The 19,137-nt window shown below is 37.8% G+C and overlaps 1 protein-coding gene across 4 annotated transcripts in view; it reads right to left on the bottom strand.

Annotated features, from left to right (window-relative positions):
* Positions 1-411: 411 nt before the first annotated feature.
* Positions 412-19,137, bottom strand: part of SLC25A14 (solute carrier family 25 member 14) — a 34,225-nt gene continuing 15,499 nt past the window's right edge. For all 4 annotated transcript variants that reach the window (XM_054472765.2, XM_063660685.1, XM_054472766.2 and 1 more), the window contains 5 exons: positions 14,682-14,777; positions 8,685-8,809; positions 7,761-7,896; positions 1,803-1,883; positions 412-860 (listed from right to left, as the gene is read on the bottom strand). In XM_054472765.2, the coding sequence (XP_054328740.1) occupies positions 819-860; positions 1,803-1,883; positions 7,761-7,896; positions 8,685-8,809; positions 14,682-14,777 (480 nt within the window). In that variant the 3' untranslated portion in view covers positions 412-818. The remainder of the gene's footprint in view (positions 861-1,802; positions 1,884-7,760; positions 7,897-8,684; positions 8,810-14,681; positions 14,778-19,137) is intronic.

The following is a 19,137-nucleotide window of genomic DNA, read 5'->3' as shown; positions in this document are numbered from 1 at the left end:
AAAGATGAAGAACCATTAATTCCACAAATATTTGAGTGCCTACAATGAGCCAGGCTCTGTTCCAGCACAAAAAAAGTAGCCAGAACTTTGTACCTGTAAGATGATTAGAACCTTGGGAACAGGCTTCTATTTTAAGCCTTTTTTTAGCTTTTTACCTGTAGAAACTTCCAAATGAGCCACTTGCTTGTTTATTCATGTTTAAGAAAGAACCACCTGCCCAACGTTTAGCAGTGGCATTATGACAATGAATGGCAGTGGGAAAGCACAATGCACTCATCCTTGTCTCATAAAAGTACACTTTAAGAGTCCAGTCTCAATTTCATAGTTATCTTCTCTTTATTACTCTCTGGAGAATGTAACTTCAAGAGTTGGCAAAGGAGAAAATAGTAAATGAAGACAAAGCCAAAGTGATTCTGCCAATAAATACTTTAATGAGAACCGAGGTCTGTAACACATATAGCAATAACCACCCTGGCCTATGCCTTCTGCTCTAGCCCAAGTCTGGGGCTAACCAATTACATTTAACCACATTTGGAAAGCAGGCCATTTTCAACATCACCCATCAGTATCCATCTTCATAGAAGATACCAATCTGGGGCCAGAGTCTCAATGTTAACACTTTCTCTCGGGGAAAAGTTAACATGGTAACACAAACATAGAAATAACTTTGAACCACCCCACTGTTCTTCCATCAGGAGGCCCTTAGGAGACCAACGGCTTGGTAAACACTTACAACATTGTCAAAATACATTAGAACACGGGAAAAGGGAAAAGGAGTAGAAAGGCTGGCAGGGCTGGGCTCACATATAATTCAGTTCTTAGATTTGAAGCCTCTTTAGCTGCTCGTATGTAATAAAAAACTGAGGAGTAAGTCAAGGAAGATCACCAGGTTGATATTGAAAGCCAAAGCTAGTTCTAAAATCAGCATTGCATTCTCTTAAATTAAGGTAGTCTGTGCTATTCTAAGCTGCATTTGCTTTAAAATCTTTTTTAAAACACCACCTGTCAAATCGAGCATGCGTTGAGTGCCTACCATGTGCCCATTTAGATCACTGGCATCGAACAACATAAACAGAGTAAAACTCTAATATATTTATAGTCTTCAGGGGGAAACACGACAAACACACACATACACACACGCACACACACACACACAGTAACCAAGAACATCAGTGACGACAGATAATTAGATGATCGGAGTGATTCCAAGAGGGAACAAGAAACCCTCTCTCTGTCTACAGACCCCACAAGGGCAGGGAATTACTTTCCAACCCTGTGGTGCTTACCATTATACACACAACACCACACACAGTATCCAATACATGGCTCTGCACTTAGGAGGCACTCAAACACAACTGAAGGAGACAGATTCACCCATGAAGAAAGAAGCCTACTTGGCTGTGGATTCCTTCACCCCATGAATGTCTTCTGTCCTGTTTTTATTTCCCAGCTATTTTGGTCCTATAGTTAGGGGTAGGAAATCTGAACCACCTCAGCATGGACTTTCCTGTAGGCTTCTTCCATCAGGGTTTCTAAAAACTTCATAGCCCCTTCCAGATTAGCTGTGTTTGTTGTCATTTTGTTTTAAAGAGTAAAGTTTGACCTATCTTTTCTATCCCCTTTAGTTTGTATTAGCCTCCAACTGAAAGCTGTTTCTCTACTTAATTTGATTCTCAAGGGTCACCAATGGGATGCTTGAGTTTCTCACTAACCTAAAAGGCTTTAATAATCAAATTTTCCTTCCCATAGCCTAGAATTATCTGGGAACTTGAAGCACTTGCTTTCATTCTCTCAAAGGATACAATGATGTTCCAGGGTCCAAGCCGAAGCCAGTTTGGCCAAAATCCTTTATAGAGTGCAAAAAAGCCCTCATGTTTCCACATCTGCAGGAAAGATACAACCAAAAACAGAGTGAATTCACCTTTCTCTACATTTGACATCACCTTCCACTCCCAGCCCAGGGCAACTTATGGCTCCATGAATAGTCTTTTCTCTAAAGGTCCATTTTAAATTCATCTGTAGTCTAAATCCATCCACCCACTTAATCAAATATTTACCTACCATACATATGCAAAGCACCATTCTTGATGTTGGGAATATACTAATAAACAAGACAGAAAAAGTGTCTATGGTAGCCAGCCTCCAAGATGGCCCCCAATGAACCTTACCTCCAGTTATTTGTACCCTTGTGTAGCCTCCACCCCATAGTATTTGGTCTGTGTCACCAACAGAATATGGTAGTAGTGAACATATGTCACTTCCATTGCTACATTATAAAATATATTTATATATAATAAAGCATCTGCCTTATTCTCTCTTGGATTCATTCACTCTAGAGGAAATCATCTGCTATCTCGTGAAGAGAGGACTACATGGTGAGGAACTGAGGGCTCCAGCCAACAACTGCATGAGTGATCACTGAAGCAGCTATCCCAGCCTGTCAAGGCTTTAGATGGCAGAAACCCTAGTTTCCATATGAACTACAACCTCAGGAGACAGCCTAAGCCAGAATCAACTCAGCTAAGCTGCTTTGCAATCCCTGGCCCACAGAAACTGCAAAATAACAAATGGTTTAAGGCAATGAGTTTTGGAGTAATTTGTTACACAGCAATAGGTAACCTATACAGCAGTTTCTACCCTCATGGAGTGTACATTCTAGTGGGGCTGACAAATACACAAATTGATATATATTATATCCAAAAATCAGTGCTACAAAGAGAACTAAAGCAGGGTAAGAAAATAGGAAGTTGGGCAAGTCATTATTCTTCTCTGAGTCTGTTTCATCATTATAAATTCTATATAATGCCATGGCCCACCTCGTGTGAATGCTTTGAGGACTACATGAAGAAAAATGTGAAGTGTTTTTTGAGTTTTGGTTTCCTACTTTACACAACAGGGATCTTATATACATGGTTATGAGAATTAAATGATAAATTATGCATAAACGTTGTAAACTTGGTGGCATGTGCTGAATTTAGCCAGCAGAAACGGTTCATATATAATGGACAAATATCTATTAAGTAACTACAGTGTGTTAGGCATTGTGTTAGACATTGAAAAAAGTTATTTTGCCTTTCTAATAGTGAAGTGAAACCCACCACAATTCTAAAAAAATGATATATTTGGATAAGACAATAATATGAGAAGCCAGAGTTGTAAATATCCTTTATCCCATCCTGTACATTAAGTATACTAGAGATAATTATCCTTACTACTTTTGGGAACAAACAGTAAAATAATAAGCACAATATTTATGAAGATATAGCGGTAATATGTTTCCCCCAATGGATCTTCAGCAAATAGTAAAGGTCTGAGACCAAAACTGATGTTGGAAAATTATGAAAATCACCCCAAATAAAGCCTAGATGTGAATAACCTAGAACCTAGACTGTTAAATGACAAGAGACCTCTGAAAGGCCATCCAATCTCATAATCTCTTACCTGGACTACCACAATGGACTTTTAATTGGTCTAAAATCTCTACCTAGAAGCTAGAACAATCTTTTAAAATTATAAATCAAAGCATAACATTTCCTGCTTAAAGCTCTCAAATGGCTTCCTGGTGGATTTCATTCTAATTACAAATTCTCTGCAAAGACCTATAGGATCCTACATGATTTAGCTGCTGCCTTTCTCTCCAGTTTCATTTCCTACTAGTTTCTCCCTTCATTCACCACACACTCAGCCACACTAGCTTTCTTTCTAACCCTTGAACATGTCCAGCTTATTTCCAACTCAGGCCTTTAGTAACCTGTTCCCTCTTTATGAAATGGTTTTCTCCTGGCTCTCATGGCCAACTCATCATCATTCAGATCTCAGCTCAAATGTCACCTCCTCAGAGGCTTTTCTTGACCATCCTTGCTGAAGTAGTTCCCCACTACTGAGTCACTATTGCAATATGCTGTTATTTTCTGCATAGCATCTATTTCTATCTAAAATTATACTGTGCATTGTGTGTTTATTGTGTCTCCCTCAACTAGAATGAAATCTCCAAGAGATCAGAAACTAGCTTTGTTTGTTCACCATTGTGTCACCACCACCTAACACAGTGTCTGGTGCAAGAAATTTTCCCGTAAGTATTTGTTGAAGAGGTGAACACAAAAACAGTAAGGGTCTCTAACACTCTTGTGAGCCATCTGGATTTTTTTTTTAAATTAAGAAACATGGTCTTGCTCTGTCGCCTAGACTGGAGTGCAGTGGCAAGACTACATAGCTCACTGCAGTCTCAAACTCTGGCTCAAGCGATCCTCCCGAGTAGCTAAGACTACAGGATGCAAGCCACAGCACCCGGCTTGAATCTTTATAAATTTCCAAAAACAGTGACCCATTTCTTCAAAACGTGACAACTGGGAGGCACCTTTTGGCATAAGGCAGTTGTGTGAAAACAAAGAACTTCTATAGATAAGCATAGACAAAATAAAAAAGTCTGATGCTGTTACATATAATGGCAAAATAGAACAAAGTCATTTTAAAAAATGACTGCTATTAAAAATTTTTAGTAGCAAGTGAGTAAATCAGTGAGCAAATGTAAGTACTTAAAGGTTACTACCAACATAAAAACATGTTTCTGCAGATTCAGAACAGCATAGTGGTTGTAAGTACAAACTTTGGAATCAGACAGATTGTGGATTAAGTCTCAGATCTGCCTCTTATTAGCTGTGTAATCTTGTGTAAGTTATTACTTAGCTACTCTGAACCTAAGTTTCTTCCTTTATAAAATGGGAAAGATAATATCTACTCCACAAGGTCGCTGTGAGAGTGAAAGGATATACTCTATGTACAGTGCCTGTGACAGAATAAGCATTCAATAAACATTAGCTATTACTATATTATTGTATAGTAAATCTTATAGTAAATCTTTTAGCCAATCTTCTTGAAAGAGTGCTTTACACTTGTCTATTTATCATTACTTTCTGTGTTTATCTCCTTCTATTAGAATCTAAGTGTCATAAACACAGGGACATTTTGGTTTACCAATACATCCTCAACAACCTAGAACAGTGCTTAGCACATAAGACAAACATTTCATTCATTTTTGTGGGGGGGGGGCTCTTCAAGAGTCAGCTTGATTTTTTCTTTTTTATTACTTGAATGAATGATCAAACATATTCCTCAATGCATAGCAATTGGCTTTTGCAAACACCAATTCACCAAACCTTCTAAAAGATATTAAATCCAACAGACTCTTTGCAGTCCTTATCATATTAGATCGCTATTGCATGTGACATTAAGTAACCACTCATTCCTTCTTGAAACTCATTAACTTCTTTGGCTCCCATGACACTACTCTCTAAGTTTCCTTATCTTTGGTGTCTTTCCTAGGTTCCTCATCTGCCAAGACCTTAAAAATTGGTATTCCAGGCAGGGCACGGTGGCTCACGCCTGTAATCCCAACACTTTGGGAGGCCGAGGCGGGTGGATCACGAGGTTGGGAGTTCGAGACCAGCCTGACCAACATGGTGCAACCCTGTCTCTACTAAGAACAAAAATAAGCCAGGCGTAGTGGCGGGCACCTGTAATCCCAGCTACTCAGGAGGCTGAGGCAGGAGAATTGCTTGAACCCGGGAGGCAGAGGTTGCAGTGAGCAAAGATCACGCCATTGCACTCCAGCCTGGGCATAAATAAATAAATAAAAATTGGTATTCTGCAGTGTTCTTTCCTTGGCCCAGTGCTCTTCCCTCTACACCAGTGATTGTCAAATGCAGAAATACCAACGGGGGCTTTTGCCAAACTATACTTTCCAGGGTCTGAGAATTGCTGCCTCAGTCAATCATTATTACGCGGAAGAATTTTATGGTACTCCAGTATGCTGGGAAGGCAAAAAGGTTGTGAACTCCTCTACCTACTCTCCTTGGTCAACTCTCTCCACAGTTATATACCACCTGTGTGCTAATGACTCCATGGGCTTTTATCTATATCCATTAACCTTCTCTTGAGTCAGGGCTAGAATATCCAAATGTATCCACTGGATTTTCCTCATGCACATCAAACTGAGTATCCAAAACTATGATGTCTCCCCCAAGACGTGCTCCTCTTGTGATGCCTCTGTCAATGAATGTCACCACCTGGTCACCAACTCCAAAAACCCAGAACTTATCTTTGACACCTCCTTTCTCCCACACCTCTCCACATCCAGTCAATCAAATCCTGTTGACTTTATCAACTAATTCTTTCTTGACTCTGTCCCACCTTCTATATCTCCATTATCATGCTCAAGTTCAGGCCTTCATCCCCTCTTTCTCAGATTACAAGAGCCTTCTAATCAGCTTCCCTATCTGTAGGTCAGTGGTTCTCAAAGTGTGGTCTCCAGACTAGCAACATCAGTATTACCTGGGAATTTGTTAAAAATGCAAATTTCCAGGTCCCACTCCACACTTACTAAATCAGAATCTGGAGATGGGTCCAAGTGAACTGCAGTTTAACAAGCCCTCCAGATGATTCTGATGCATGTTAAACTTTTAAGAACCACAGCTCCAGGCTTATCCCCTTAGTAGTCTTCAACCTTGGGTGAACATTGCAGTCACCTGATATAGTGTAAAATATTGACACCTGGACCTTACTCCCCAGGTTCTGAGTTAATTGGTCGAAGGTAGAGGAGGGAGCTGCGAAAGTTCCCCCAAGTGATTCCAATGTGTACCCAAGATGAGGAACCACTGTGGTAGATCCAGTCTCCACAAAGCCAAAGTGATCTATTTAAAATGCAAAGCTAATCTGATTAAAAACTTTCAACAGCTCCCTGACAAGTTTAAAAAAAGTCCAAGCACCTCAATATAGCATTCAGTATCCTTTATAATCTAACCCTTAGCCACCAATATGAGGAAAGCACCATAGTGGAGAGGTAAATGTCAGTTTGAGGTCAAACGATCTGAGTTTAAATTCCAGTTCTCCCACTTAGTAGCTGTGAAATCTTAGGCAGCTTACTTAATCTTTCAGTGCTTCAGTGTCCACCTCGTGGAGTAATGGTGAGGATTCAATGAACAAATACACAGAAGTCTCATAAGGACAGTTGCTGACACACAAAAAAGCACTCAGTAGATGTGAGTTATTGTTATTCAAGATGCCACCATCTACAGGGAGCCTACCTCAATGCTTCCAAATTGAGAACTCTGAGTTTATCACTTATCAGTCTGTACTGATGATCTGTTTGTATACCTATAGTACTTTTGTAACAACTGTAATTTCTCTCTAACTACTAAAATGGTGTCTAATATGTAATAGTTGTTAAACAAAACTGATAACAGGAGAGAAACCATATGGCTACATCATATTTTAGCCTCCATTTGTTTTCAGTAGCAATAATATCACCAGTAATGATGTAATAGTTTTAGAATATTCAGTTCCCACAAACACAACAGCAGGAACTTTCAAAGCCAAAGTGAACAACAGCATAACCCTGAACTGAAATAAAATACAGGCTTTTTTCCTTAAGTATTGAGCTTTCTATTGCAGGGTCTCTGTGTTGTATGAAGTAGGCAAATGGGGGATATACTGTCTTTTCTATCAATAATTCTACATGATACTATTAATAAAAGTATCCTGTATTTTAAAGCATTCAAATGGGAATCATTATATTAAGTACCACTGCAAATTACCAGATTGCTAAGGAGACAGCTTTTCTACCTGGGAATAACTGAGAAGCCACTAAAAAATATGATTCTTTCATCTTCAAAATGGTATGTAGCAACTAATAATAAGAACTGAAGGAAGGTCTAAGACATCAAAGAAAGCCAAATTGTAACCCAAATCCACAATGTACTTACCTTTAAAATACCATCAACAGTGCCCTTATAGAGATCCACATGTCCCACGATTGCCCTCTGGTTCATCATGCGAGTTCGAACCACATCAACCGGGTTGGAGGCCAGAGCCCCAGCCAAACCACATGTAAAGCTGGAACTAAGAGGAAAAGTTTAAGTAGATTGACCCCACTTCCACTCCCTGCCCACTTAAACAGAAATTAGGCCAAACGTAAACTGTACAATATAACTCAGACCCATCAGATAAAACCTGGCACTTGGCCTTTCATTACAATCTAAAGAGACAGGAAATTTTTCTAAAGAGACATCATTCAAAGGCTGTCCCTTCAGTTTTCAATCTGAAACTCAGCCTTTTTTTTAAAGGAGAGTTTCTAAACCTAACAAGATTCCTAAGTAGAAAGTATCATGCACCATCTATTAGTTACATAAATTTTTCAAACCACAGCATCACATGCCAAATGCATTTGAGTAACAAAATTATCATAAAGGTTGCAAGACAAAGAAAATGTGAAGTGAGATCAGCAACAGTCTTTAGCCAAAAAACTGTGCTGTAGTTTCACAAACCTTATTTACCCCTTTTTTTCTGATTCCCACTGAGAAAAGTTTGCTTTCTCAAACAAAATTAACCAAAGCAAATAATAGATGTGCTTATTAGATATAGAAGCTGTGTATGGATAAATGTAAATCAAATAGACCTCTGATAGGCTGCTGTATTAGACAATGTTCCCAAGTACTCAAGCCCCCATAGCACCTGGCATTTCTGTGAAGTATAAAGTGTTCATAAGGCTTGAAGTTCTGATAATAGGAGAGACAAGAGTATTTAGGCCATACGTACCAGTTATCAAATTCCACCTGAGGATTTCAGTAAAAGAGGCTTTTTGTGCTCCAAATGCTGGAAATAAAATGAGCACATCCCATCCTACTTACACGAAGTGAGTTAAAATTGTATCGCCCATCATTCCTGACAATATTAAGTGCTTCTTAGTAATATCATAGACTGGTAGCTCTACTCCCACAACGATGGCAGCACGCTGAGCAGTTGGAACCACACCCTACAAAACACAAGTGACATTAGGCACCAAGGAAATACAAAGGGAATGATGTCTTAGAGTGAACAAAATAGGTCAGGAGTTGAAAAGCAACAGAAAAATACAAGTCTGAAGTACAGAGGTCACTCTTTCAAATCAATGACTAATAACAGAACATATACAAATTTCCAATTCACTTGCTATACTAAAAATAAAATAATTGATATGACACCCAAAGCACAAAAGACAAAAGAAAAAAAAAGATCAACTGGACTTCATCACAATTAAAAACTTTTGTGACTCAAAAGACACCACCCAGAAAGTGAAGAGTCAACACACACAATGGAAAAAAACATTTGCCACTCATATATCTGATAAGGGACTAGTGTCAAGAATATATAAAGAACTCTTACAACAAAAAAGGCAAACAATCCAATTTTAAAATGGCCAAAAGACCTGAAGATATTTCCTTCAAAAAAGATACACAAATGGCCAATAAGCACATGAAAAGATGCTAAACATCATTAGTCACTAGAGAAATGCAAATCAAAACCACAAGGACATATCACTTCATACCTACTAGGATGGCTATAACGATTTTTCTTTTAAGTAAAAAAAGGCCAGGCGCAGTGGCTCATGCCTGTAATCCCAGCACTTTGGGAGGCTGAGGCAGGAGGATCACTTGAGGAGGAGTTCTAGACAAACGTGGGCAATACAGTAAGACTCTATCTCTTAAAAAATTTTTTAAATTAGCCAGGCATAGTGGCATGTGCCTGTAGTCCCAGCTACTTGAGATGCTGAGGTGGGAGGATCACCTGAGCCTGGGAGGCTGAGGCTGCAGTAAGCCATGATTGCACCACTGCATTCCAGCTTGGGCAACACAGCAAGATCCTGCCTCAAAAAAAAAAAAAAAGAAAGAAAGAAAAAGTAAAAGAGCAAGTGTTGGTGAGGATGTGAAGAAATAGGAACCCTTATACACTGTCAGTGGGAATGTAAAATGGGGCAGCCACTGTGGAAAACAATTTGGCACTTCCTCAAAAAGTTAAACACAGATTGCCATATGAGCGAGCAATTCTACACCTAGGTATATACCCAGGAGAACTGAAAATAGATGTTCATACAAAAATGTGTACAGAAATGTTCATAGCAGTATTCATAATAGCCAAAATGTGCAAAGAACCCAATGCTCATTAATTGATGAAGGGACAAATACAATGTGGTATATCCACACAATGGAATTAATATTCACCCATAAAAAGGAATAAAGTACTGATACATGCTGCAACATGGATAAACCTTAAAATCAGTATGCTAAATGGAAGAAGCCAGTCACAAAAGTCTACATATTGCCTGATTCCATTTACATGAAATACCTAGAAGAGGCAAATCTATAGAGACAGAAAGTAGAGTAGTGGTTGTCTACAGCTAGGAGGGCTGGGGGAAATGAGAAGTGACGGGTAAAGGGTAAGAGTTTCTTTTTGATAATGAAAATGTTCCAGACTTAGACAGTGGTAATGGCTGCACAAATCTGTGAATATACTAAAAACAATTAAATTGTATACTTTAAAGATGGTGAATTTTATGTGAATTATCTCAATAAAGAATTTGGGAATTATCATTATAATATGTGAATTTTCCCAATAAAGCTGTTATAAATAAAATCATGAAGCAAAAATCAGTGGGGAGAAGAGAGCTTTCAGGTTTAATTCACAGAATTTTCAGATGTGCAGAAAGGACAATCACTAGGGTGACAGCAAAGGTATGAAGAAGCAAGAGGAAAAGCCAACGGAAAAGTGGTCCTTTGCTTACAAGTCCTGCTGTGGTAACATTACCAGGGTTTCACTCACTAGCACGATGCTCCTATCACAGCCCACATTACAACACAGGGTTGCTAGAGCATTAAAAGTCACATTTTTGAAGAATATTAATGACACAAGAAAACGCTTATGATAGCATGATAGCATGTTAAATAAAGCAAGGCATAAAATTATGTATAGTATTATTCTATCTTCAGGGGAAAAGGTATACACACACATGCCAAATTCTTAGAAAGGATTAGAACGAAATACATCAAAATATTTTTTTCCTCTGGTATTAGGATAAGAGATGTTACTTTTCATTTTTATGCCTATTTCTTTTTACATTTTCACAATGAATGTTTTACTTTTATAACTGTGTTAAGGTGTCAGTTAAAATTGAAAATAACATACCATGGGGACATCTGCTTTCTGGGATAACTACTATATTAAAAAGTTTTCAGTTATCTCTAAGTTCCCAACTCAATTTATAAAGTGGGGCTGCTCCTTCTATGGAGTAGCCATTCTTTATTCCTTTACTTAATAAACTTGCTTTCACTTAAAAAAATAATAATAATAATCCCAGCTACTCAGGAGGCTGAGGCAGGAGAATCGCTTGAACCCAGGAGGCGGAGGTTGCAGTGAGCCGAGATTGCGCCACTGCACTCCAGCCTGGCAACATAGCAAGACTCCGTCTCAAAAAAAAAATAAATAAATAAATAAATAAAATGAAGTGGAAGTGACACAGCTATGCCAAGATGCTTGATTGTGCTGATATGGCTGGCTAGCCGAAGGGTGCCTTCCTTGCTGGCTCTTTGACCTGCTTCTCATAAAGAGGGTACCCTTCACAGAAGACTGCTTTGGTGAACAGTAAGGCCCCAAACTGGAGCCCACAGGCCAAAACCAGGCTATAGACATGTTTTGAGTGGCCCACAGTGTTTCCAAAAGACTGAATTGGCTGTTAATATGTACAAATCAGGATATTTCACACAGAAATGCAGATTTCCAGCTTCTCTTGAAAGGCCAGAAAATTTGACCACACTGGGCTCACCATCAACGCATGGCAGCAATGGGCTAGAGCTAAGGAGTAGCTGTCCTCTCTCAACGGGGACTGTGCTCTCCGTGCTCTCCAGGACCACAGTCCTCACCACGCTACTCTCTCTCCAACTCTGTGGTAAGTGCTAGTTATAATTTGTTATTGTGCTTGTGCTATTTTTTCTTACAATGAAGTTAGGAAGAAAGTGAAATGTTTTCAGTATTCATGTTACAATCAGAGCAGGAAGATAAACAAAGATGAGCACATGTTTGAAGAAAAATGCAAACATATTTTCTTGTTGAAATGAAAAAATAAGTCCTGTATTTTTAACATGCAAATAAAACATGTCTGTCTCAGTAGAATACATTCAACAATGTACTTTGCTTCTTTATGTTAGATGCCTAGATCATGTAAGCAGCCTGGATCATAAAAACAGTTATGTTCAGTTTCTCAAAAAATAAACATAGATTTATCACATAATCCAGCAATTCCACTTTTGGCTATATAACCAAAAGAATTGAAAGCAGGGTCTAAAAAAGATATTTGCACACCCATTTACCCAGCAGCATTATTCACAATAGGCAAAAGGCAGAAGCCATTCAAATGTCCATCAATGGTTGAATGGATAAACAAAATGTGGTATATACATACAATGGAATATTATTCAGCCTTAAAAAGGAAGAAATTCTGACACATGCTACCACATGGATGAACCTTGAGAACATTATGCTAAATAAAATCAGCCAGTCACAAAAAGATAAATATTGTGTGATTCCACTTACATGAAGTACCTATAATAGTCAAATTGATAGAGACAGAAAATAGAATGGGGGTTGCCAGGGGCTAGGGGAAGAAGAAATGGGGAGTTGCTTCATGGGTATAGAGTTTCAGTTTGATAAGACCTAAAGAGTTCTGGAGATCAGTTGTACAACAATGTGAATGTACTTAACACTACTGAACCATCAAAAATGGTTAAGATGGTAAATTTTATGTTATGTCTACTTTTTACTACAATAAAAAATAAAGTAGCTATGCTCCTGTGAAAAAATCTCCCATTCTATTTATTCCTGTTTTTGTTCCTTGTCATCAGTTTGTGAGAAAGTTCTAGTTAGTTCTATTTTCTGGCTTTAAATTAGACATATCAAGCAAGTGTACCCTGCTGTTACCAAAAAGCAAACCTCAAGGACCATTAATGGATGCAAAGACCATTAGTTAGATGAAAGGTGATTAGATATTAGGATATATGCATATTACTAGAATATTATCACCCCACAGATTACTTGCTAATTGCAAAGGAGGGGAAAAAAACTTATGTTTTACAATGGCGAGATCTGGTGGACGTCATCTTACCAAATAATCAAACTTGGCACCACTAATCACGGAACAAACTAATATTATGTGCCTCCTGCTGTGATGCAGTATGAAATACACAGCATCACCTATGAAGCACCCTTACCAAAAATGTTTAACATGAATCTAATCAAGCCAATGGACCCTATTTACAGTTTATAGGAAATAAACTGTAAATATAAAGATATTTTCTCTATAAAGATAGAGAAACAAGTTAAACACAATGAGGAAACACTTTATAAGAAAACTAGCCTGGCCAGGCATGGTGGCTCACATCTGTAAGGCCAAGGCCAGAGGATCACTTGAAGCCAGGAGATCAAGACCAGCCTAGGCAACAAAGCCAGACCCTGTCAAAAAAAAAAAAAAAAAAGGAAGGAAAGAAGGAAGGAAGAAAATAAATTATAAATTAGCCTGGTCTCATTAACAGGAAATTCTAATATTGGCTAGATATTAGGTATTAGGGACTTGTTCATTTTCTTAGATATGATCATGGTATTGTTATTATGTAGAAGACTATCCTTATTCTTAGGAGATGCACAATGAAGAATTTAATTGAGTGCCATGATGTCTGCAACCTACTTTCATTTAGCTTAGCTAAAAAGAGTGTATGTGTGTATACACGTAAACAGATAAAGCAAATACGATCAAACTTTAACAGCCATCAAATCCAGCTCATAGGTATGTATTTCATAGTTCTATTCTTTCAATTTTTCTTTATGCTTGAAATTTTTGTTATGAAAAATTATAAAGAAAGAAAAATAGCAAAGCTCTCATTTTTATTTAAAAGTCTATTAATAGATTTCCCATTCCACTCTCTCTGTATATTCTACTAATAATATTAATATTACAATAATTAGGGATTAAAAATTTAGAGCAACAATGACGAAAAGCAAAGTATAGATAGAAGACTGAAAGATAATATGACAAAAAGTTTAACAGAAATTATCTCTAGGCAGTGGGACTACTGGATTTTTTTTCTTTTTACTTTTCCATATTTTCTCAATATTTTACAGTACATGTTATACTTTTTAGGTTAAAAAATTGTTTAAGGTAACAGCTTTTTTTTCTTATTTTTTTTTTTCTTATTTTTTTTTGAGGCAGAGTCTCGCCCTGTCACCCAGGCTGGAGTGCAGTGGCGTGATCTTGGCTCACTGCAACCTCCGCCTCCAGGGTTCAAACAATTCTCCTGCCTCAGCCTCCTGAGTAGCTGGGACTACAGCCGTGCACCACCATGCCTGGCTAATTTTTGTATTTCTAGTTGAGATGGGGTTTCACCACGTTGGCCAAGCTGGTCTCGAACTCCTGACCTCAAGTGATCCACCCGCCTTGGCCTCCCAAAGTGCTGGGATTACAGGCATGAGCCACAGCACACGGCCGGTAACAGCTTTTGAACATAAGCACTACAAAGACATACATCATCGTGTTAGTACAGAACTGGCAAAAAAAAATACACTGAACAAATACATTCACTGTGAATATGATCGAAACAGCCATCTCAAATAACGTAATAACATTCCCCACCTATATAATCCCCAAACATTATGCAGAAATAAAAGGCCAATGATAAGTTTTGGGCCTTTCAAGGGAGATGAGGAGTTTCTTACCTTAGTTTTTGGATTATAATTCACGATTTTATGTCTTCATATAAAAAAAAAATTCTCTGCAAATTGTAGGAATTGAGAGGGTAGGATAATAGCAGGAAAAGAGTACTTACCCTCCACAGACCCCTGGTGCCTTCTTGTTGGTATATATCGATAAAGCTTCCAATCATGCTCCCTTGGAACAAGCTTCCTTGAGCCTGCATTCGAATCTAAAATGAAAAGAGGTGAACATTTTATTTTTTCAGAGAGAACCAAAATGCTAAATTCATTTTAATTTCATCTAAAATTTAAAAAGTAGTATTCAGGAATCCCAGAAAAATATCTGCTATTATGATAAAGTTAATTAGTTAAACTGTATAGAAAAAGAATTTGTGTCAAAGTGTATTTTATGAAAATGATTTTCATCGGCCTCACATTCCTCACACTAAGTCTATTATTTCTGGAGCTAGAAGAAAATTTGGAGAAAAGAAAGAACAAGTACTCAGCGGGACTAAAAAATGACTCATTTAGTGAAAAATTAGAAACTACTTAATATCCAAAAACAACAACTACACAGATTGGTTACAGAAATTATATATTCATTTAATAGAATACTATGGAGCCATAAAATTTTGTTGTACAATGGTATTTGCTGACACTGAAAGATATCAAAAATTAATTGCTAACCAGAAAAAAATATTGCAAAGTATTGTATCATTTTTATAAAAAACATGTAAACTTAAAAATATCCAGAAGCACAGCAAAGAGACGAGGTGAACATATAAAACTAAATACTTACAGTGGTTTATGTCTGAGTGGTGAGGCTACAAGTAAGCATTTTTCTCTTTTGTGTTTTTTCTGCCTTCCATATTATTCTACATTAAACATGCATTGCTTACGTAATTATAAAAATGAAAAATGTTTTAAAATATAATTTTATGTTTATGAGACCTTAAGTTGAGTTCTATTTATAAAAAGCATGATATTATATTCTGCCAAGTGGCCTTTGAGAGCTGCAAGAAAGGAAAGATAGCATTAAATGGCCATGTAAAAGGTTTGGTACAATTTCCCACAGACTCTGCACACATACAATCCTAGTAGTCAGTCACTAAATACTAGTGGCCCAAATGTAGGCCTGATTTTTATGAAGCACCATGCTACCATTCTAGGTTTCAACAAGTGTCTTTAGTAAGTCATGTAATGGCAACATGCTTTTATGCAGAAAGTTAACTGTTACTACTAAGAGTTTTCAAATATTATAATTATAAAAACCTAAACCCATTAAATCAAGATACAAACTATCACAAAGACAAATGAAAACTACTAATACACTGTGGTAAGTAGAACACTTCTTTAAGGAGGTGATTCCTGAGCAACAGAGGGGCTAGCATGAGGCAAGTGAAGTACTTTTCTTAGGCATGAAATGTAAGGGAGTGCAAGAAAAACTCAGTAATCAAGATAAATGATGTCTCAATATGATATTTTTTAACCAAAATTAAACCACAAAAAGCCAAGATGAATCAAATATCAAATTTAACTAAAGCTAGGACTCAACAGGGCCAGGATTAGGGTAAGGTGAATGAGATGAGTTATGTGAAATTTTGGTATTTGGTTCATCATGAATTTTTTGCATTAATTTTGATTGTTTAAAAATACTGCATACAAATGTTGTTTATATTGATTACTGAGTTTTGTGGCACCTTCTTACATTCTGCATCAAAGGGGAATGCCTCACTTGTTTTGTCCTAGTCCTGGCCCTGTTTATGAGCCTGGTCTTGAAGGACAAATTCACCAGGAAAATGAGAAAGACGTTTCAGGAAGAAAGTGTTACATGCACAAAGGCAAAGAAGCAGTACATAGTAGATCAGATATGGATTTAGATAGATCTCTCCAGCTTCATCTGGAGATGGGTTGAGGGAGTGGAGTACACACTAGAGTGAAGGGACAAGTTAGGAGGCTACTGAGATGAGGCCCTACAACAGGAATGGTGGGGAAAGGACAAAGTTGAGAAATACAGATGAGGCAAAATCTGTAGAAACTTGATACCTAATCCAATACTAGAAGGAAGCAAAGATATAGAAGAATCAAAGATGATCTAGGTTTCTGGTTTAGATGACCCAGTAGGTCTGGGTAGTGTGGTAGATTATTGTCTCCCAAAATCTACTCTCCTTTCTTGAAGCTAGATGTAGCCATGGAACTAAGTCCTTCAGAATGGAATGTGAACAGAAATAATGGCTGAAACTTCCCAGTGTCTTGCTTAGAAGGAAATTGCCTGTATTTCAGAACAGCCAAACAGCCCTACTAAATGAGAAAAAGTTGTCCTTGGCCAGGCACGGTGGCTCACGCCTGTAATTCCAGCACTTTGGGAGGCCAAGGTGGGCGGATCACCTGAGGTTAGTAGTTTCAAACCAGCCTGGCCAACATGGCGAAACCCCATCTCTACTAAAAATACAACAATTAGCCAGGCATGGTGGTGTGCACCTGTGTAATCCCAGCTACTCGAGAGGCTGAGGCAGGAGAATTGCTTGAATCCAGGAAGTGGAGGTTGCAGTGAGCCAAGATCACGCCATTGCACTCCAGCCTGGGCGACAGAACGAGACTCCATCTCAAAAAAAAAAAAAAAAAAAAAAAAAAAGATTGCCCTTGCAGAAGAATTCTAGCTAAGAAACATGGATGGAATGATGGAATTAGAAAATCACCACTTTGCGACCTTAAATGAAACAATTGATTCAGGTAATGGCCACCAATGGATGAAACCATTAGATGAAGGATTGACAGGAAAGTACAAAGGAGAAATCGGGCTGTCACGCCTGAACCCACTGATCAATCTTAACATCCCTATATTGGGACAACCAAACACTGTGTGCCTCCTCACATGACTCGGTATGACCTTTACAGAAACCTTCCCTTTTACAGAGAGAGAAGATTTAAAGGAATAAGTTAAATGATATCACAAGGAAGCAAAAAGACAAATCCAAAACTTGGGAATTCTAAAGGAGAGCTGATCCCATTTACTTGACAAGTTAATGGCAAAAAGCAAATAAATAAATAAATAAATAAAAGGTATATGGACAGGAGTGGGGTACTCTAGAATAAAAAGGACTTAAGAAACATAACTATTAAATATAATGCATAGGCTTTGGAACCCAAGTTAAACAAATCAACTGTAAAATATAAGACAGTCTGGAAATGTGAACATAGATTATTAGATGTTACTAATGAATAAATGTTAATTTTGTTAAATGTAACAATAGCACCATGGTTATATTGAAAAATATTCCTTTTATGAGATACACATTGAAGTATATGGGGGAAAATGACAATGTCTGGAATGTGCCTTAAAATAATTCAGAAAAAGGGAATAAAAAAGCACGTGTAGCAAAATCTTAGCTACCTCCGTGATGTGTACAAAGACGTTCACTGTACTATGTTATTTTCTACTCACGCATACGTTTGAAATTGTTTATCAAAAACTACATATTTAAAGATTTAAACTGTTAAAGATAAAAATGGAGGCAACAATTGAGATAAACCCCAAGACCAGCCACCCATCATCAGGTAACCAAAACTTAAGTCATCCTGTTTCCTCGGAACTGCTATCTCTAATCATAAACACAAAACATAAGCTTTACATCTTTGTCAGAATGCTTCAGTGAAATGAAATCAATAACTATAGACAATCACTTTAAACAGCTGCTTGCCTTTAAAAGAAGGATAATTTATAACAGCCAATCACAAAAAAGGTCAAAATGTTTCTGCCCTTCTGCTTTATAAACTGTACTGTAAGATAAGTTTGTTATCACTTGGTTTGAAGTATCCTGGATCGAGATCTGTACTTTCTCTTATTGCATACAATAAACTTTAAAATTTTTCCTAACTGATTTTATTTTTGACAAATCGAAAGGAAACTGCTTTCCCTTGACTCTCTTCCCATGGGCTGGAATGTAGGTTTGATAGTGGTCCAACTTCAACTATACAGATTAAAATAATACCATAGGACAGGGGTCAACAAATGTTTTCTGTAAGGGTCCAGACAGTAAATATATTAGGCTTTGCAGGGCTTATGACCTCTGTTGTGACTACTCAGCTCTGCCACTGAAGGACAAAAGCAATTATAGACAATAAATAAACAAATGGGGTGGCTGTGTTCCAATAAAACCTTATTTACAACAGGGCGTGGGCCAGATTTGACCCACAGACAGTAGTTTGCCAATCCCTGCCCTAGGAGATGGCAGTGCAACAAAAATGAAGAAAGCTGGATCCTGGATGACTACATGAAGGAGTTCTGCCTTACCAGCATTAACTGCAGTCCTCTAGATGGTTACATGAGAGAGATATCTATTGTATATGGAGACCTTTTATTTTTGAGTTTCTTTGTGACAGTAGCTTAGCCCATAACCTAACTGATATAGTGAGAGCTAAAGTATTAAGAATGAAAAAGGCGGTTGGGCACGGTGGCTCACACCTGTAATCCCAGCACTTTGGGAGGCCGAGGCAGGTGGATCACGAGGTCAGGAGATCGAGACCATCCTGGCTAACACTGTGAAACCCCGTCTCTACTAAAAATACAAAAAATTAGCCAGGCGTGGT

This window comes from Pongo pygmaeus, chromosome X, assembly GCF_028885625.2.
Source record: "Pongo pygmaeus isolate AG05252 chromosome X, NHGRI_mPonPyg2-v2.0_pri, whole genome shotgun sequence".
Classification (NCBI taxonomy): Eukaryota; Metazoa; Chordata; class Mammalia; order Primates; family Hominidae; genus Pongo; species Pongo pygmaeus.
The sequence above is the reverse complement of the archived record's forward strand: the minus strand, read 5'-3'. Positions and strand labels throughout refer to the sequence as shown.